Raw genomic sequence first — 21412 nt, forward strand, 5'->3', positions numbered from 1 at the left:
CTGCCAAGGTTTATGTTCTAATGGTCAGAAATAAAAGTCATGATGCCAATGTAAATACAATATGCAATATAGTAGTGCATTATTCATGGTTTTAGGGAAACAAACCTCCAAAAAGTCTTTTTGGTCCGATATTATATTGTTCAGCGGAATATAAGTGTCATTAGTCTCTTGACAAACCACCATGGCATGTCTTTGACTGAAGGTTCCTCGTCCTACATCTTGTCCACTTAGTCGAACATGAAACCCTTTAAATGGAAAGAAAAGTGTCATATATATATCCATCAAAAATTCACATACACATTATGAAAAAAAGTTTATTTATGAAAAGTATTAGTTTAGAAATGATACCTTACCTTGACAAAGCAAAGAGCCAAAAGCCAAAGCTTCAGCAGTAGCCCAATCTAACTTTGTACCTTCCTGGAGCTTCTGTATTCTAGACTAAATATAAATATACATAAAATTACATTCACTCATTTACTAAAACTGATAAATAGGTTGGATCCCACAAATGTATAAATGAGGGAACGGTCTTTAGACTCAACCTGTGCATGCATCTTTAGAAGATGGCTGTGCATCTGAATTTCCTCAGGAACTTCTACAGATTTGGCCCCGATAAATTGGAGTAAATTAACAGGAACGCCGGTGTCCCATGTTGTTAACCGATTACTTGGTTCAATCATCTCGCTCCAATTAGCCTGAAGGTTAGTTGGTGGCGGTGTGTATAAAGTCATGTTGTTGAGATGGTCACTTAATTTGGTGTAGTAAGTGGTCTTTATATCTCCAACTTCTTCTGTAGTTAACAGTCCAACAGATACTAAATTCTCAGCGTATACATCTGGGATACTTTTTCGCGACCTGCAAAAAAAATACTATAACTGTAATGTAATTGACATAATGAACTTTCTATCTATCTATCTATATATATTATATATAGTACATTGAACCAGGTATGGACTGGGACTGAAATTCAGCCCTGGCATCACACAGGCCCATACTATCCCAATCTCCAAGCACCCGATGGGATATATTACTAATCCATATAATGAGAAGAAAAATGATGCAGCACTCACCCTTGCGCTTCTTCCAAGTGTGCTCTTTATTCAGCAAAACATACTATACATAGTATGAACCGGCATACGCAGTGATCTATGAGGGAGCGGGAGTGAGGAGAGACCGGACGACAGCCGTTTCGCGCTACGGCGCTTCTACGGGTCCAAAGTACTGCAGTGCGCAGGCGCCGGGCCTCTGACCTTTCCGGCGCCTGCGCACTGCAGTACTATCCTCTGCCCTCAACAGGGCAGAGCAAAGTACGCCTGCGCCGGAGCCGTGGCTGTAGATCAGAAGAGGACGTCTTGTAATGAAGATGGGAGGCGCCGGAGCGGACCGGAGATGCCCGTTTGACCTGACCAGCAGCGGGACCGTCCATGGGTGAGTATAATATAACGTCTTTTTCTCCTCTTTCAGGTAACATCGGGGGCTTATCTACAGCATTACAGAATGCTGTAGATAAGCCCCTGATGCCGGTGGGCTTACCTCACCCGCGATTCTCGGGGTGACAGGTTCCCTTTAACCTGCATGGAGGAAAACAAGATTTACTACAAGACCAATATTTCTTATGATGCTTCTGTCACAACTCTTAACAGTATGGGAGTCTTGAGAACCCAACATATCAGACAAGGAGGCCCACAACAAGACAGGCCCTTCTGGCATTTGCCAGATGGTCGGTCCGGCCCTGCATTGAACTCTAAGACCCCTAGCCATTTGAGGGCTTGTTTTTTGTGGGATAAATTGTATTTTTGAATGGCATCATTCATCTTACCATAAAACTTACTGAAGATTGGGATGAAATGTTGAAAAATGAAAATGGAATTCCACCATCGTTTTTTTTACATTTTTTTTATTGTTATAGGATTTATTGTGTGGTAAAAATTACCTGGAAACTTGATTTTCCAGATAAGTACGATTACAGCAAAATCAAAGATGAACAGATTTTTTTTTTTTTTTTTTTTTTAAGCACCACTCCAGTGTTTTTTTTTCAGGGCTGGAGTGGCACTTTAAATGTAAGCCCCATGCTCCCGTACATGTACTCCCTTTCAGGCAGCTTCACCTTTTACTGACACCGCTCCAGTCCTGCGGCGTCATCATGTGCCCATAATTTCTGACTGTCCAAAAGTCAGAAGTTACGTCCCAAGAGCTCAATGCAACTCTATAAGAGTCAGAACGAGGCCCTCACAGACTTGTACTGAAAAGTGATTTCTGGCGCGCTCCATGAAACACTGGAGCTGCCGACAGGTCACTTTCACTGGAGACCGACGGGATCGACACTGGAAAAGGAAGAAGGTGGTGACAGTTGATTGTAAGACAGGGGAATTACATTTAAAGCATCACTCCAGCGGTGCAATAAAAAAAATAAAAACTATGGAGTGGTGCTTTAAGTGGTGAAAAAAAATTCATAAGTTATGTATTAAAAAAATAAAATAAAATTAGCCACTGTCCAAGACCCATAATGTTTGTTTCCTTTTACCATAAATGGAGCTGTGTGAGGGATTGTTTTTTGCATGCTGAGCTGAGGTTGACCAAAAATACAAAATGCGAAAATTTCAAGTTTTTTATCACTTTAGGTACAGTGGGTAAAATAAGTGATAACTGTTTATTTTACAACTTTTCCCACCTACAAAGAATGAAGAGGTTTGTTTTATCGTAGGGACACTTAGTGGGCTAAAATCCCTGCTGCAGTGTGTGCAAACTTAGTCAAGAACTACAAGAAAAGTCTGACCTCTGTAATTGGAAGCAAAGGTTTCTGTGCCAAATATTAAGTTCTGTTTTTCTATTGTATTAAATACTTATTTCCTGCAATAAAATGCAAATTAATTATGTAAAAATCATACAATGTGATTTTATGTTTTAAGATTCTGACTCTCACAGTTGAAGTGTACCTACGATAAAAACTACAGACCTTTCCATTATTTGTAGGTGGGAAAACTTGCAAAATGAAATACTTATTTTCCCCACTGCATTTACCATTTGGGATAATTGATAATTTTATACTTTGATAGATCTAGCTTAATTTTTAAAGGGAAAAAGAGAGGCACTTTAAGTTATCATTTTATAAAAATATATTTTTTATATTTTTAAAAACATTTATTTTTTTGGTCTGCCTGTAGAACTTGAAACGGTGATCGTTTGATATACTATATACTGCAATGCCTTACTATTGCAGTGTATATCATAAATCTCTATCTCCTATAGAGCTCAACCATGCTTTACAGAGTACCCATATGGCAGTGATGGAAGCCTTTAGCAGACCCCTGGCTGGTGTCCAACCATCACGTTGCAACAACGTACCGTAAATTAAAGTTTTGCTGTCAGAGACGGACAGTGGCATTTAATTGGCTCTAGATCCCACTGTTATAATGGCGGCTTTGTAACACAATCGGCATGTGCCGTAAAAGGACCCCAGGGTGAACAGACACCTACGCCCATATGCAAAGTATATACTAAAGTAGTTTTTCAGCTTCTTCAGGCTTTTTGCTTAAAAATTAAACACTACTTGCTCAGCCTCGCTGAGAATGCTCCCAGTGTCTGTTATTGTATGTAAAGCTGACGTCACATCGATAGCACAGTAGCAGTTCGCGCTGACTTCTTGGGCAGAGCTGCTGATCTCACCGATTGGCTGCAGTGCTGTCGATGTCACTTTTGAGCTGCAGACAATAACATGCACTGAGAGCAACAGCAGCAGCAGCAGCAGAGACTCAGCACTGGACTTGTTTTGTATTTTTTTTTAACAAATTGTGGACAGTTTTTAGTAACACAATTAATCCCTACAATGTTCTATCACTATAGATTCAACTAAATATACCAAAGGCTCAAGAGTGTTCCTGTGACAGGTTTACACCTGCATACAGCTGTCTGGACACAGACCCTTACCATTTGTCTAGATTGGTATGGCAAGTATAATAAAATGTGAACTCACCGGATAATTTTGTACATTCCAGGATTAGTAAAGAAGGGCTCATCGAGCTCATTGTGACCCCACTGTCGATAGCACAATAAATCCACAATCACGTCCTTTCTAAAAAGTCTTTGATATTCCACTGCTAATCGTGTTGCTCGCACAACTTCTTCAGGACAATCTCCATTCACATGAATTATTGCACAACCAACAATTTTACCTACATTCCAAGAAATCAGGAAATTATAATTATTACTGTAAACCATATTCTGTAACCATGCTCCGAGAAAGGACTCTGGAAGCGTACAGAATACATATGCTTCTTCATGTCCTGGTGAAATATGGTTTTACTGACACTGTGCATGGACCTCTTTGTTGCAAGATTTGGGTGTGGAATAAACATTGCCGAGTCACGTGGGGTGGTGTCAGTGGATTTGACAGCCATGTTCAATAACACCAGAAGCAAAGGTTGCACCAGTCCACTGACATGGACCAGCAAATCTCACTAACATCCATTCAACATTTTTATTTAGAAAGTTTTAAACAAAAGGCAAAATCAATACATTTTACACTATCTTAAAGGGTTGGACACTTACCAACATCACTGCTATACAATGATGATCTACCAAGGTCCGAAGGAGTGGTAAATCCTAATTGATTGTTAACAATTAAATGAATGCTTCCTCCTATTCGGTAATGAGGAAGGTTTGAAAGTGTAAACGTCTCAGGTACAATGCCTTGACCAGAAAAAGAAGCATCACCATGAACCTAATAAAGAAGAAAATGAATAGACAGTGTATCCACTGTACAAACAAACACTGAAGAAAAATGTATAACATATCATGAAGATAGAAATGTGCTGTTATTAACATGCAGTTGCCAACTACCTGCCTGAGCTGCCCTACGATAATCGCTCGCAGCACAACTGCTTCTGCCAGCGACTCTCCCTTCTCACGACGTCATGGCGACAGAGCAGTGCCTTTCTGTTCCATTCTGCTCTACTTACGAGGCGTCACTGACAAGTTAGTGAAATTAGTGATAACAGCCGTGCAGGCTGTCATTGAACATGATGTAGGCAGTGTTACCCTGTCAATAGAGCAGAAAAGAAAGAACTGCTCGGTCAACATGATGTCACAAAAAGCAGGAGATACAATGACAGCAGTGGTCTATGACCGCCCTGGACCAGGAGATATCATTGCAAGGCAGCATAGGCAGGTACTTAGCAACTACCTGCCAATAAGAACTTAGCCGCATTGGAAAAAAAAAATGTCCAAGATAACTCCTTTAACTACAGGTACTGGAAAAAACAGGATTTTTGGTTGCTTACCGTAAAATCTGTTTCTTGGAGCCTCCATTGGGGGACACAGGAACCATGGGGTGTATGCTGCTGCCACTAGGAGGCTGACACTATGCAAATAAAAAAGATAGCTCCTCCTCTGCAGTGTACACCCCACCGACTGGCATTATACTCTTCAGTTAGTGAGAAAGCAGTAGGAGATAAATAACAAGGTTGAAAACCATAACCACAAACTTGAGAACTGTAAATGTGAGAACAGTCATAGAACATAAAACAGAAACATTGGGAGGGTGCTGTGTCCCCCAATGGAGGCTCCAAGAAACAGATTTTAAGGTAAGCAACCAAAAATCCTGTTTTCTCTATCGCCTCTCATTGGGGGACACAGGAACCATGGGACGTCCCAAAGCAGTCCCTAGCGGCTGAAGCGTAGGTATGGACCTTGTAAAATTTGGCGAACGTGTGGATGGAAGACCAAGTTGCCGCTTTGCAAAGCTGTAAGGCGGAAGCCCTGTGGTGCACCGCCCAGGAGGCGCCGACTGCCCGGGTAGAGTGAGCCTTGATCCCAGGAGGGGGCACTCTGTTCTTGACCCGGTAAGCCTCCAGAATTGCCGTTCTGATCCAGCGAGCAATAGTTGCCTTAGAAGCCGGTTGGCCTCTGCGCGAGCCATCAGGAATGACGAAAAGATAATCCGTCTTCCGGAAGGTAGACGTTCTATCCAGGTAAATCCTCACTGCCCTGACGAGGCCCAGCTTGTTCAGCGATCGCCCCAGAGGATGAGTCGGAGTCAGACAAAAGGAAGGTAGAACGATGTCCTCGTTGAGGTGGAAACCACCTTAGGGAGAAAGGAAGGCGGAGGCCTGAGGATCACCTTGTCCTGGTGAATGACCAAGAACGGAGGGCGGCAAGACAGGGCCGCCAACTCGGAAACGCGGCGGATAGAAGTGATGGCCACAAGAAAGGCCACCTTCCAAGATAGAACTGACAGGGGGATCTCCCAGAGAGGCTCAAAGGGGGAAACCCTCAGAACGTCCAGTACCAGGTTTAAATCCCATGAGTCCATAGGGGCCCTGTACGGAGGGACAGCATGGGCTACTCCTTGAAGGAAGGTCTTAACCTGTGGTCGGGAAGCTAAAGTCTTCTGAAAAAGGATGGAAAGCGCAGAGACCTGGCCCTTCAGGGAACTAAGAGCCAGGCCCGAATCCAGTCCTGCCTGAAGAATGGCCAAAATGGAAGGCAGAAAAGGACATAGATGAAACGCGGTTGGACTAGCACCAACGGAAGTAAGCATTCCAGGTACGATAGCAGATCCTGGAAGACGAAGGCTTCCGAGCCTGGATCATGGTGTGAATCACCCGGTCCAAAAGGCTGGACGCTCTTAGAACTGCGGTCTCAACAGCCACTCTGTTAAACTGAGTGACCGAGAATTCGGGTGGCAGATCGGACCCTGAGACAGCAGATCGGGCCTGTCTGGAAGGCGCCAGGGAGCATCCGCGAGAAGATTGACAAGCTCCGCGAACCAAGCTCTCCTGGGCTAATTCGGGGCGATCAGAATGACCGGCACCCCTTCCGCTTTGATTTTTTTCAACAGTTTGGGAAGTAATGGAAGGGGTGGAAACAGGTAGGGCAGCACGAACTATGACCAAGGAATGGCCAGAGCGTAGACGCCCACTGCAAGAGGGTCGCGAGACCTGGAGACGAACTGTGGAACCTTTCTGTTAATTCGAGACGCCGTGAGATCCACGTCCGGAGTCCCCCATAGAAGACAAATCTGATGGAAGACCTCCGGATGCAAGGACCGTTCCCCTGCCGCGAGGCCCTCGCGGCTGAGGAAGCCGGCGGCCCAATTGTCCACGCCGGGGATATGCACTGCAACCGTTACCTCTGCCCAGAGAATAATCTTGGATACCTCGGCCAAGGAGCTCCGAGTCCCCCCTTGATGGTTGACATATGCCACCGCCGTGGCATTTTCCATCTGGATTCGGATTGGATGGCCCCTGAGAATCCTTTCCCAGTGACGAAGGGACAGAAAAATGGCCCGGATCTCAAGGACATTGATCGGCAACGTTGACTCCTGTGCCGACCAGCGGCCTGAAGAAAATGCCAGCGGATTAGGGGACAGTGGGGCAGAGGGAGGTGTCAGTCTGCAGTGCAGAGCTACTCACGGCAGACGAGAAAACGGATACCAGGTTGCTGCAGGCCTGGAGGAGATGTCCCGCTTGCGCTGGAGCTCCTGCCCTGTGGCCTCTGGTGCTGCAATCCGCGCAAATGAAGCTCCTGCCCTGTGTGCTGTGCCCCCAGAAATGAGCGCTCTGCGGAGTTCTATTGGTAAAAGTGCGGGCACAAAGTGTGAGCTCTGACAAGCAGCGGCATGGAGGAAGGGGCGGAGTCAGCCAAGATGGCGCCGGTGGGCGGAGAGAGAAGGACACAGCTTGTTGGGTGGGAGAAAGCCCGCCCGAAGAAAGCGGAAGTGGAGGAGCGCGGTACCGGAAGTACACCCCGGCAGAAGCCGTTGTCTAAATTAGAAGCCGGCGGCCGAGGAAAGGGCCGCAGCGCCGGAGTAGTGCGCCGCAGAAGAAAAGCGGTGCAGCAGCCTGCCAAGGCTGCCGCTGTAGAGCTTCGCAGACAAAAAACCCTTGGCACCAGAGCAGTGCGCCGCAAGGAGGAGTGGCGCGGCAGCCTGACAGGGCTGTCGCGCTGGGGAAAAAAAGTGCCCCATAAAACCGCGGCGCCGGAGCAGTGCGCCGCAGGGGGAGCGTAACGGCAGCCTGTCAGGGCTCTCGCGCTGGAGAAAAGTGCTCCATAAAACCGCGGCGCTGTGAGAGCGGCCCCCCCGTGAGCCACAGGGAGGAGCGGCACGGCAGCCTGTCTACAGCACAGGCGCCAGACTGGAGGTGACAGAAGGGCCGCAGCAAAAAGAAACGTGCCCCTGCTGCGCAATAAATAGAAAACCCGGGTCGTGCTGCTGCAGTCTGGGCGCAAGCGACGACCAGGTAATCTGGGAGCCCCTCATAAGACCCCCCCACCTCCTTGAGATATCTGGGATGGGGAAATACTTACCTCAAACCTCCCACGCCGATACTAACCTGAGAAGGGAATGAGACGTCCAGGGAGCTGATGGACGTCCTCGTCTCCGCAACCGACAGGCTCTGGTAGGCGAGTGGGTAGAGGACGGAGCCAGGACCGGACTTCTAAGCATGCTTGTGTGCTAGGCTCTTGGTCCTGGAGAGGGATCTATGAGGATACGGGGTGGCAGTACACGCCGTACTCATAGTCCGTATTGTGGGACTACAGGTGTGACTGTTCACCCTGTATCCCTCCGGAAAACCTGAAAGAAAACGACGCACATTGAGGTAGATAAGGGTCTAATGAAAGACCCATGTCCACCTCCTACTGAACCTAAGCTAAACTGAAGAGTATAATGCCAGTCGGTGGGGTGTACACTGTAGAGGAGTAGCTAACTTTTTTATTTGAATAGTGGCAGGAGCATATACCCCATGGTTCCTGTGTCCCCCAATGAGAGGCGATAAAGAAAGAACATTTCAAGAGCTTTTTGTGTGAGCTTTTTCTTATCAAATCATGTGTCAAATATTACAGCCAGCTGTTCGTTTTTTGTCAAACAGAACTCTGCTGCCCCTTATTGTCAATTATACAATTGACCCAAGGGCAGTTTCCACGAAGGCCGGTTACCACGAAGGCCGGTTACTGAAGAACTCACAGTGGGCATATAGTGCATACACCTCCAATTCCAAAGCATGGAACATGTATACCCCAGTACGGTCACTGCTAACTCCACAAAAATCCAAGATAGATTATTAGCTACCACCAATCGTTCATAGGCCGATATACGCCTGGTTTCAGGAAGTGTATGGCTTTCAGGATTGTGGCTTACAGAACAAAAGGAACAGGACTATTACATTCTAGATTTTATCCAGTGAACTACATCCAGTGTTTTTTTTTTTATTTTTTTACAGGACCTAAGTTACACCTATACATCTTCCCTAAACAACTCATAACAGGGCTGGTCATGGGATGTGACTTCAGTTTCAGAAAATTATGATATTCCCAACATTCACAATATCTTCACTCCTGGCGATCGCGGGCATTTGATATTCCCATCGTATTTTTTTATCAGGATTTTACCATTAATAGGAATCATGGCATGGATGATGTCATCAATTTGGCGACTATTGATTTGGGGCTTATAGGCATGCCTCATAGTGATGAAAAAATGTGCATATTCTTCCTCTAGTAATCCTGAAGTTGACAATGTACAGTAAAGACCAAAAGTTTGGACACACCTTCTCATTTATACCACAATATCCAGATTCATGGTGTGACCCTAACTAAATGTCTAGTCACTGCGTACACCTCCATAGACATCTACATGAATACATGAGAAACAAAAAAGGAGTTTGTTTAAAAAGTTCAAAACAGTCTTTATTAAATAACAATACAAACAATAAACAATCCCAAAACATAAAAACATATACAGACAAAGTAGACCGATGTGAACAATAGAGACACCAAAAATATGGTTAGTGCTGCAGGAAAAATATCGTAATATCCCTGCCGTATGGATAACTAGTGGTGAGGAAATACATGTCTCCCTCCTAGAATAAACAGGAGCCTCCCTCCAGCTGTAGCATGAGTCCCATAACATAAATAAGACATTGCCCTCTAAAGACACTGCGAATCCATGTGTGCAAGTGCACTAATAACCCATAAGGATGTGTCAGGTGGGCAATGTAAAGGGTGGTAAAGGAGATGACAATGAAAGTTATCCTCACCACAAGCAGCACCACACTCCGTACGTCCCCGACGCGCATTTCGCCGCTTCCCAGCTTAGCTTTATAAATAAACATATAGATGTGGAAAATCCACAGCAAAAAGTGCAGGTGTCTTTAGTGCATTTCCATCGCAGATACACTTTAAAAATGCATGTAATCCACACATAAGTGTAGTAGTAGAGTTTTTTAAAGTATCAAAAACATAGCAGCTTTATTTAAAGCATGACATACCAAAAAGACAAAAACTGTAGTGTCAAAAATGTGATAAAGATGTACAGTGGAGAAAATAAATATTTTGATACACTGACGAGTTTGCAAGTTTTCCCACCTAAAAAGAATGGAGAGGTCTGTCGTTTTTATCGTAGGTACACTTCAACTAAATCTAAAAATAAAAACAAGAAAATCACATTGTCTGATTTTCACATAATTGAATTGCATTTTATTGCATGAAATAAGTATTTGATCACCTACCAACCAGCAAGAATTCTGACTCTCACAGACCTGTTAGATTTACTTTAAGAAGCCCTCCTACTCTGCATTCATTACCTGCATTAATAGCATGTTTGAACTGGTTACCTGAATAAAAGACACCTGTCCACACACTCAATTGGGCATGCTCCAACCTCTCCACCATGGCCAAGACCAAAGAGCTGTCCAAGTACACCAAGGACAAAATTGTAGACCTGCACAAGGCTGGGATGGGCTACAGGACAATAGGCAAGCAGCTTGGTGAGGAGGCAACAACTGTTGGCTCAATTAATAGAAAATGGAAGAAACACAATGATAGTCAATCTTCGTCTGGGGTCCCATGCAAGTTCTCGCCTCATGGGGTAAGGATGGTTTTGAGAAAGTTCAGGAATCAGCCCAGAACCAGACTGGAAGGGCTTGCTCAATGGCCTGAAGAGAACTGGGATCACAGTCTCAAACATTACAGTTAGTAACACACTACGTAGTCATGGATTAAAATCCTGCAGGGCACGCATGTATCGCAAAATTTTGGCCAACAACTCCTTCCCTCAGTAAGAGCATTGAAGATGGGTCATGGCTGGGTCTTACAACATGACAATGACCCGAAACACAGCCAGGGCAACTAAGGAGTGGCTCCGTACGAAGGTCCTGGGAGTGGACTAGCCAGTCTCCAGACCTGAACCCAGAGGAAAATTAAAATTCAATGCTGCACAGCCCACAGTCCCTAAACCTGAAAAGATCTGGAGTAGATCTGTATGGAGATATAAGTCAAAATCCCTGCTGCAGTATGTGCAAACTTGGTCAAGAACTACAGGAAAAGTCTGACCCTTTGTAGGGTAATTGCAAAGGTTTCTGTACCAAATATTAAGTTCTGCTTTTCTACAGTATCAAATGCTTATTTCATGCAATGAAATGCAAATTATGTAAAAATCATACAATGTGATTTTCTGGATTTTTTTTTTTAAAGATTCAGTCTCTCACAGTTGAAGCGCAAAATCGGCACTGTATCAAACACTTATTTTCCTCACTGAAAGTTAAAAAACGCTCACAAAAACGTAGTGAAAAACCCAAGTGATCTAGTTTAAATAATAGGTGCAGAAATTCTGCAGCATCAAAAGCTTATTGTGGGAATGTAGCCTTATTGCCTGTGGGACTGCTGGAAATTGTGCAGTAAAGAGTGAAGGTCGAGTATGCGCGGTTAAACTCCATTCAAGAAGAGACCATGCAAAGCCCATTTCATGGGTTACAGGAACAACCATTTAATCCTAATTTTGTCCTTTTACTACAAAAATAAACTGAACCAGTTACTTATCCTAAGAGTAATTAACAAAAAAAATATTTTACAAAATAATTTATGTAAAAAAGGAATCGACATGATTATTGCATAATGTAGTTACCGTATTTTCCAGCGTATAAGACGACTTTTTGACCCCTAAAAAATGTCCCAAGAGTCGGGGGTCGTCTTATACGCCGGGTACGTCGTGTGCAGCGAGTGATCCTGCATTTCGGCGTGTGGTTCCCAGGGTCTGGAGGAGAGGAGACTCTCCTTCAGGCCCTGGGATCCATATTCATGTAAAAAATAAAAAATGTGACCGCGACGTCATCGAAGGTCCTTCACTCACCGCATTCTCAGGAACGGAGGGAGACGCTAGCAGCGCTGTGAGCCAGGGCCCGTCCGAGGGTGAGTATATCCATGTTTTTTATTTTTATTCTTTATTTTTTACATGAATATGGATCCCAGGGCCTGAAGGAGAGTCTCCTCTCCTCCAGACCCTGGGAACCACACGCCGTATAAGATCACTGGGCGTATAAGATGACCCCCGTCTTATACGGCGGGCATATCCCAAATTCCATATTTTACATGGAAAAGTTGGGGGTCGTCTTATACGCCAGAAAATACGGTATATCAAGTAACATGTAAATCAGAAACACTCCGTTATATGGGTATTTTGCAGTTTTGTGAATAAACACCAAAGAAACAGTGTGAACATGCAACTATGCACTGCACGTATAATCAAGGTGTGTTCGGGCTCATTTCTTTGGTGTTGCTTTAGTTTTTTGTACAAACAGGGGTGTAGCTCCCCCTTTTTGAGCTGGGCATTTTGTCTATGAAGCTTTCCATGGGCAGGTGTCTGAACAGTCAGGTCTGGGTCCTGCCCTATCTATTTTGAGGCTTGCTAACACAGAGAGCTTTAATACTAGAGATAGGACAGTCCCAATTGTCTAGATCTTGTCGAGTTGGGATGGCCTATGTTATGCACTTTTACCATTACTCTTAATTTATTTATTTACTACAGGGTACTTGCTTATTTTATTTTTATCATAGGTTTTCTAGATTTAGGAGTCAAACAAATACATTTTAAATGCAACTATTTACCTGAAGACACACAACTTTGTCACCAGGTTGTGCAGATCCATCTGAAGAATAGTCCCCATCTGACAAAGACTGTTGCCTTGCACGAGCTTTGCCGACAGCAACCGGGTTAATTGCTTCCAAGTGAGAAGGATTGGGCAACATTGTGACATGAAGAGCCTTATCTGATCCAAAATCCAAATCGACAGATGAAGTCAAATGGGAAAGGACATCACCTATTGCTGGAGAGTTTTCAGGGAACTCGCTTAAGCCTCGCATTTTACGAAACATCAACTAGAAATAGAAGGTAACAAAATATAATGTGGAAAGAAATAACAGGGATATGTATCAAAACTGTTGCAAAGGATAGGAAGAAGCGCTGTCAATAGCAACCAATCAAATCAATGAATATGAGAGATGGAAGCGGCTTCACTCCACCATTTTTGCTTTGCACCAGTAGTAAATGGGTAGTTCAAGTTACCGTAATTAAAAATCTTACCACAGGCAATAACGCTGCTAGAATAATGAAATTATTAATACTCTGTTCCAGCACAGGGTCTCTAATCCTCCCCCGCTGATATGTTTACATAGGCTGCAGACATCACAGCATGTATACCAACTGCTGTTCTCTGCAAAGTTGAGCCAAGTCGCCTATTACCAGAAAGTGGTCCAAATAAGGGACTATCAAAATGTCCTGTTCTCTCATGTGCGCCATTGCCTCCACCATTAAATTGGTAAATACCTGATCCACCCATATCATAAGGGATCAAGAGGTACAGGTAGCTGCTATAGCGGGCCTAAGGTTACCCCCAATTTTTCCCATGCCCCTTTAAGCAGAGCATCAGAATTTTTAACTTTCAAGGTTCCCATGTCTTCAAAGTGGAGGGTAGATTTTTTAGAGGCCTTAACAGAAACATCTAATTTGGGGGCTTTATCCCATGATGTTGATGCTGCATCCTTGAAGGAGTATTTTCTTTTAAGTGAAGACAATTATGAATTCTTCCTATTAGGTTTTTCCCACTCTTTTTTGATCAGAGCCTGAATGTTTTCATTCAAGGGAAATGCTTTTCGCTTCCTCTGGCCTAATACCGCAAACATTACATCCTGTACTGTTTTGTGGAGGCGAGGGCCCATCTATAACTAATGTGCTGCATGTCAATTCTCTGTGTGTTTTTCACCACTGACTTCACTCAAATCATGAAAAACGCGCGTTTTTCCTGCCAAGAGCTGCAGAAATTTTACTCAATGTGTGCACATAGCCTAAGACTGGGGTCACACTTGCGAACGCAATGCAAAAAACTCACACGAGTCTCTCGCATCAATACCCGGCACTGCCACCGGCACTCGGGACCGGAAGGGTTCAGCTGCATAGAAATACTAAACATAAGGTTCATAGCTTACCATTCTGATCAGACTATATGAAGTCCATTACTACATCATGTTGAAACTCTCAGTGGGTCCCTAATTCCTAACCTAAAAGCTACGATGCCTTGCACAGTCCACCACCTAAGCCACAGAACATTAGCAGGGAGAGCAACCTGACAGCCCACATGCCCATGGTGCAAGGCAAAGCCCCAGCTGCAGGCCACTCCACCACACAGGCACATCATCACAGCAGCAATGACCGGTGTCCTACTTGCAACTGCAATGTGAGAAACTCGCCTCAACACCCGGCACTGCCGCTGGCGGTTCGAACCAGAGCATTCAGTTGCATAGAAATACATGCAGCTGCACACTCCGGTCCCGAGTGCCGATGGCAGTGCCGGGTATTGAGGAGAGTTTCTCGCATTGCAGTTGCAAGTGGGACACCGGCCTAAATCGGTATTCTGGTTTCACAAGACCCCTGTTCCCAGGCGGTTTGTTTTAAAAATGAGACAAAAAACAAACAAACTGCTTTACTCCCCCTCCAAGGGTCGAACGCTTAGTCTTTGCCACTGCTCTTGATGACTACTGTCTGCAACACTGACGTCACATCAACAGCACTGCAGACAATCAGTGATCACAGCTGCTTTAAGCATCTCGCACTGTCAACTCGGGCAGAGCCGCCGAGCTCCCTTTTTGGCTGCAGCACTGATGATGTATCATCACCACTGCAGATACCTGGAGCAATGGTGGAAACTCATAGCTGGACCCAAGGAGGGGGAGTAATAAAAGGTTAATATTTTTTTTTTTAGAATAAAATTACAGCCGACAGGACAGGGTTTTTCTGAAAGCAGAAAACCCCATTAAAGTGTATTGCTTTGCATTATGGATTATTTTTGCTTAAATATTACCTCTGGTGGAAACTGGAGAAGTCCAGTGAGAAGGTTAAGTCGCCCTCTGTGCGGCATTCCTATAATCACATCTGTGACACCACTGAAGGAACACATTTTAAACATCTCAAGGAAGAAAGCCATCATGCTTTCTGCTCCCTCTCCTCCATATCGTTTTACAGTTGAAAATTTGGTAGCCAAAAAATGATCAAATTCCTATGTACAAGAAAAAGAGATAAGTAAACATTCTGACAAAGGACACTGGAGGACATTTATCAAAGTGTTTGCATCCAAAATGTTGTGCAAATTGAGACCCTTCCTGGTAAATGCCTAGACCAAATTTATGAATGTTTTACGTCATTTAAAGGGAACCTGTCACCTCCCCCAGGTGTTTTTAACTAAAAGAGCCACCTTGTGCTGCATTCTGTCAAGGTGGCTCTTTTAGTTCGGGTCCCTGCCAACGCTGAAAATAGAATTAGACTTACCGGTAATTCGGTTTCTAGGAACCTTCCACGACAGTCATCTTGGAGGATGTCTCCCCGCCCTAATGGGGGACAGGAACACAAAGAGGTTAAATAACCCTCCCCTTCCTGCTATGTCCAGTGTTTTTTCTGGCCATACTAGCGTGAATAGTTACCACTAAAGTGCAGGAATCATCCAGTGAACATCACATCAGGGAGGGAAATTAGTGCTGTCGTGGAAGGTTCCTAGAAACCGAATTACCGGTAAGTCTAATTCTATTTTCTCTAGTCACCTTACACGACAGTCACCTTGGAGTTATACCAACGTTAATTTTTTTAGGGAGGGACTACGGCCTGTACAACACGTCTGCCGAAAGTCAGATCCCTGTCGAAATTTAGCCTGTAGTGTCTGATGATAGTATGAACAGAAGACCAGGTGGCGGCTCTGCATATCTGCTCTGATGAGGTGTTCCCTTTTGCTGCCCATGACGTGGAAACCGACCGGGTAGGATGGGCCTTCAGCGAGATCAGCGGAGGGAGATCTTTTGCCGAATATGCAAGGCAGATGGCTCATTTTATCTAGCTTGCAATCGTGCTCTTAGCCGCTTTCTTCCCTTTATTCTGTCCCAAGAACTGGATAGATTCTGGTCGACCCTCCAAGCCTTGGACAGCTCTACGTAATGGAGGACTACCCTGCGGACATCCAGGGTATGGAAGTTTTCCTCCTTGTTGCAAGGGTTTGGACAAAATGAGGGCAAAACCACATCCTGACCCCTATGAAAATCCAAAACGACTTTGGGCATAAAGGCGGGGTCTAGTCGTAGGACTATGCTATCAGAGTTTATGGATAGGAAGGGCTCTTGTAATGACAAGGCTTGCAACTCCCCTATGCGCCTAGCTGTGGTGATTGCGACCAGGAACACTGTTTGAAGTGTTAGGATTTTAAGGGGCACAGAAGACAAGGGTTCAAAGGGTGGATGAGTTAAACTATTGAGTATTAAATTTAGGTCCGGGGGGGGGACCCAACTAGGGGGACTAGGACATAGTCTACTTGCTGAAGTTATGAATCTTTTGATCCAGCGATGGCCAGCTAGACCCTGGTCAAAAAAGGAACTAAGGGCCGATACCTGAACTTTTAGAGTACTCAGGGAGAGCCTAAGATCTAAACCCTTCTGGAGGAAGTCTACAATTTGAGAAATGTTGGGGTGGAAGGGATCAGGGACACTGGGAAGACACCAGGAAGAGAACTTCTTCCATACTTTGTTATAGATGGCATTGGTCACTGGTTTCCTACTCTTTTGGAGAGTTTGGATAACCCTGTCGGAGAGACCTCTGGCTTTTAGTATGTTGGTTTCAGTAGCCAGGCAGCTAGGTTCAACTTTTTGAGATCCGGATAAAGGAGGGGACTTTGAACAAGGAGGTCGGTTCCTTGAGGAAGAGGAATGGGACCTTCTTCGGTCATTCCCCTCAAGGCGCTGTACCAGCTCCGACCTGGCCACAATTGGGCAATCAGGATTGTTGTGACTTTGTCTGACCGGATTTTCTGCAGCGTCTTTGACAGCATCGGAATTGGTGGGAAGGCGTAAGCCAAGTTGAAGGTCCATGGATGAATGAAAGCATCTATTCCCAGAGGCCCATGCACAGGGCTGAGGGAGAAATATGTTTTTGACTTTGCATTTTCGGCATTCGCAAATAAGTTGACCTCCGGGGTCCCCCATCTCGAGGTTAAGGCCAAACATTTCATCCTGCACGGAATGTTTTTCCTCCACTTCCTCAACCCTCATGGTGCTTCTTACTATGGAGACCAGCTCATCCATATCCTCGGAGGAAAAGTAATGTTTCTTTCCATCAGCTTTAGGGGTGGATGTGGAGCCCTCATTCTCCCAATTATCGTCTGACTCAGAGGAATGGACCTCACCCGAGTCAGAATCATTATCAACTGGGGCAATTTTCCTCTTTTTAGGAGGAGGAGGATTCAACACTTGGGGTTGCGAGAAGGCCGCCATGGAGGATTGTACCTCCTGTTTAATCAAGGTTTTTATGCTGTCCAGGAGGGAGGGCTGTTACAGCACATAATATGTCATCTGTACAGGGTTGACACGGGGTCTTCTTGTAGACAGAAGTTAGCCGGGAGCCACAAAAACCACACTTGTGGCTAGGTTTATTCTTTGGGACAGAGACCTTTTCTCCCTAGAAGAGAGAGAGAGGTATACTAAGTGACCCATTTACACATGCTGAACAGAAAGGGGACCAGCCCAGCTATTCACGGCAGGAGGGTGAATGCTGGGATCTGCAGATGAAGCAGAGGGTTTGTCCATGGTCAAGCTGTATACAGTCACACAGAGACAGGGAGACAGCGTCTTACCTGGAGGCCCAGACAAGGATATGAAGGTATCGAGGTCCCCAGCGTTAATTACGTGCTCCTCCCCTTTTGGTCCCATAGGGTGGCCTGAGACGACCCTATTCTGCCAGCGATTCCTCCCGGTGGCCACCGACCTCATTGAACGCAAGAGACTGTGTGCGTTCCAGCGTGGAGCCCCAGGCCGTGAACAGGAAGTGCGCTGACGTCACATCCGGCGCGCGCGCGAACTTGGAACTCCACACGAACGCCAGAAAAGGAGGACGCCGGGGAGCTCAGCGAGGACCCTGGCAGCACGTCACTGCCCCACTTTGCCCCTGACAGAGGCACGGGAGGGGCGAGAAGGAGGGCCCGAGGCCACCGTTAGAGATGGAGACGGAGCGCAGCACGTGGAGGAGGAGAGGATCACCGCTTGACCTCGGCTGCCCGGCGGTACGAAAATTCAGGTGCTCCATTCACCGGCCACGACAGCACCTGCAGGACCTCTTCATGCCCCACTGGGGGACAGGAAAAACACTGGAGATAGCAGGAAGGGGAGGGTTATTTAGCCTCTTTGTGTTCCTGTCCCCAATTATGGCAGGGAGACATCCTCCAAGGTTACTGTCGAGGAAGGTGACTAGAGAAATAATCCCTTTCAGAATTTGCCCCTCATACCTGCAGTTTGTCAGGGGAACATGTCTTTTCCCCCCTGACACAAACGCCTCCCAGCCGTCACTCACGGCCTCTGTGCGCCGCCTCCATTTCCTTCCTGAACGTCTCCGGCGCTGTAAGTTTTTTTTTCTGGCATGTGCAGTTCGTGCTGCCCTTCGACTCCCATCACATGATGGGAACTTACAGCGCAGGCGCCAGGGAGGGATGTCCAGGAAGGAAATGGAGGCAACGCAAGGAGGCCGCGAGTGACGGCTGGGAGGCGTTTGCAGTTTGTTAGGGGGGGCATGTCTTTTTCCTCCCTGACACAGGTATGAGGGGCAAATTCTAAAAACGATTTTTAGCGTTGACAGGGACCCGAACTAAAAGCCACCTTGACAGAATGTAGGATTAGTGTGCACAAGATGGATCTTTTAGTTAAAACCGCTTGGGGGAGGGTGACATGTTCCCTTTAATGCACCATTTTTGTATGCATATCCAAACTTAAGTGACAAGAAAAGGGGGAATGACACCTTTTAGCATGAAGTACTTTATGTACTGTATGTATTTAGGATTACATTTCTAAGCAACAGTCTCCAAAAATTGCATATTCTAGACAGGTCCTAGCGGTTAAAAAAAAAAAAACGGTGTGGAATTAATACATTTGTTGTAATCAAGTCTAAAAAAAAACGTCTATTTGGGCACAATTCAGCATTAGCAAGCAAAATTGGACAAATTCGTCTCCAGCTCTCTTCTAATAGGCGGTCGGTGTCAAAGGTGCACCAAACACCTGCACTTGGCTTGACCCAGGGCTGTGTAGTCGGTAAGCCAAGCCTCCGACTCCTCAATTTCCATGATACCGACTCAGAGTCCACCAAAATGGGCTCCGACTCCACAGCCCTGGTTTGAACAGTCATTCTGTACTGAGACTCCCCCCTTAACGAAATGTCCCTGTCGTGTCCCTGCCTTTGATGTGGGCTCGATTTAATCACCTACCAAGTGCCTTTAACCTGCCGTGGGTGAAGCAGAGCTCCACCAGCAAATGTTAAAAATGTTATATACCGCACTCAAAACTCTGACAGAGGCATATAACATGCGCCGGTAGGGGGCCACATCATTTCACGAGCCCATGATGTGATCGCGGGTCAACTCCCTTTTACCTCATTGAATATAAAATTAAAAACATATACATATTTAGTATTGATGAATTCATAAAAGTCTGATCAAAATCTAAAATAAATTAATCCAATAGATAAAATGCGTAAATAAATAAAAAGGCCAGAATTGTGATTTCTGGGCCGCCACAATGTTGCAATAAAATGCAGTAATAGGCGATCAAAACATTGCATCTACCTCAAAATGGTATCAGTAAAAAATGTTAGCTCCTGGCATAAAAAAATAAGCCCTTACACAGCCCCATATCCCGAAAATTTAAAGCGTTCCGAATCTCAGAAAATGGAGAAAAAAGGTTTGTTTTTTTCTGAATTTCCAAATTCTTTTCCATCCCATAAATATAATTTTAAAAAAATTATATACAGACCAAAAGTTTGGACACACCTCATTTAAAGATTTTTCTGTATTTTCATGACTAAGAAAATGGTATGTTCACACTGGAGCCATCAAAACTATGAATTAACATGTGGAATTATATACTTAACAAAAAAGTGTGAAACAACTGAAAATATGTCTTATATGGTGCCCACATTGCTATATACTGCGTGGGCTGTGTTATATATTGCGCGGGCTGTGCAATGTACTGCGCGGGCTGTGCAATGTACTGCGCGGGCTGTGCAATATAGTATGCAGGCTGTGCAATGTACTACGCGGGCTGTGCAATGTATTACGTGGCCTGTGCTATACACTACGTGGCCTGTGCTATACACTACATGCGTGGTACTGCGCGGGCTGTGCAATATACTACGCGGGCTGTGCAATATACTACGCGGGCTGTGCAATATACTGTGTGGGCTGTGCTGTATACTACGTGGCTGTGCTATATACTACGTGGCTGTGCTATATACTACGTGGCTGTGCTATATACTACGTGGGCTGTTATATACTACGTGGCTGTGTTATATACGTGGCTGTGCTATATACTACGTGGCTGTGCTATATACTAAGTGGCCGGCCGCAAACAATCAGCGACAGGCGCAGTCCAGCCGCGAATTGGCACGGGATTTGAACCACACTTCGCTAAGTGGTCGCGGACGGCCGAATCCTGCGTATTCAATGTATTATTCTAAAATCTTCATAAATAAACTACATGCATATTCTAGAATACCCGTTGTGTTAGAATCGGGCTACCATCTAGTATAAAATATATAAATATCATATACACACACACTATTTTTGGGGGTATTTGAGTAAGCATACTGACCTGGAGAAATACATTGCCAAGTCAGTTTTAACGTATCGTGAACCTGGTTAATAATCACCCCACTCAAAAAAAGAAAGTTGCACTTTTTTTGCAATTTCAACGCACTTGGAATTTTTTCCCCCCACTTTCCAATGCATACCACGATAGAATAAATGAGGTCATTCAAAAGTACAACTTGACCCGCAAAAAAACAGCCTTTGTATATTGACAGAAATATTAAAAAAAACTTTTATGGCCCTAGGAAGAGGGGGAGAAAAAAAACAATAAAAAAGAAAATTGCACAGAGGTGAAAGAACTAAACAAAAGGGCAGCCCTAGACTGGTAACTATTATTTAACCCCTTCACGACCTTGCCCTTTTCAGTTTTTGCGTTCTCATTTTTCGCTTCCCTCCTTCCCAGAGCCATAACTTTTTTATTTTTCTGTCAATATGGCCATGTGAGGGCTTGTTTTTTGCGGGACAAGTTGCACTTTTCAACG

General features: G+C 45.0%; 1 protein-coding gene across 1 annotated transcript in view; it reads right to left on the reverse strand.

The window, feature by feature from the left end:
* The window catches only part of DHTKD1 (dehydrogenase E1 and transketolase domain containing 1), a 59964-nt gene that overhangs the window by 17367 nt on the left and 21185 nt on the right, over positions 1-21412 (reverse strand). Inside the window, exons 4-10 of the mRNA XM_069765217.1 lie at positions 15132-15326; positions 12883-13152; positions 4549-4720; positions 3974-4172; positions 543-855; positions 354-438; positions 106-245 (exon numbers count right to left, since the gene is read on the reverse strand). Of these exons, the coding sequence (XP_069621318.1) occupies positions 106-245; positions 354-438; positions 543-855; positions 3974-4172; positions 4549-4720; positions 12883-13152; positions 15132-15326 (1374 nt within the window). The remainder of the gene's footprint in view (positions 1-105; positions 246-353; positions 439-542; positions 856-3973; positions 4173-4548; positions 4721-12882; positions 13153-15131; positions 15327-21412) is intronic.

The sequence above is a fragment of the Ranitomeya imitator genome, chromosome 4, assembly GCF_032444005.1.
Source record: "Ranitomeya imitator isolate aRanImi1 chromosome 4, aRanImi1.pri, whole genome shotgun sequence".
In the NCBI taxonomy this organism is placed as follows: Eukaryota; Metazoa; Chordata; class Amphibia; order Anura; family Dendrobatidae; genus Ranitomeya; species Ranitomeya imitator.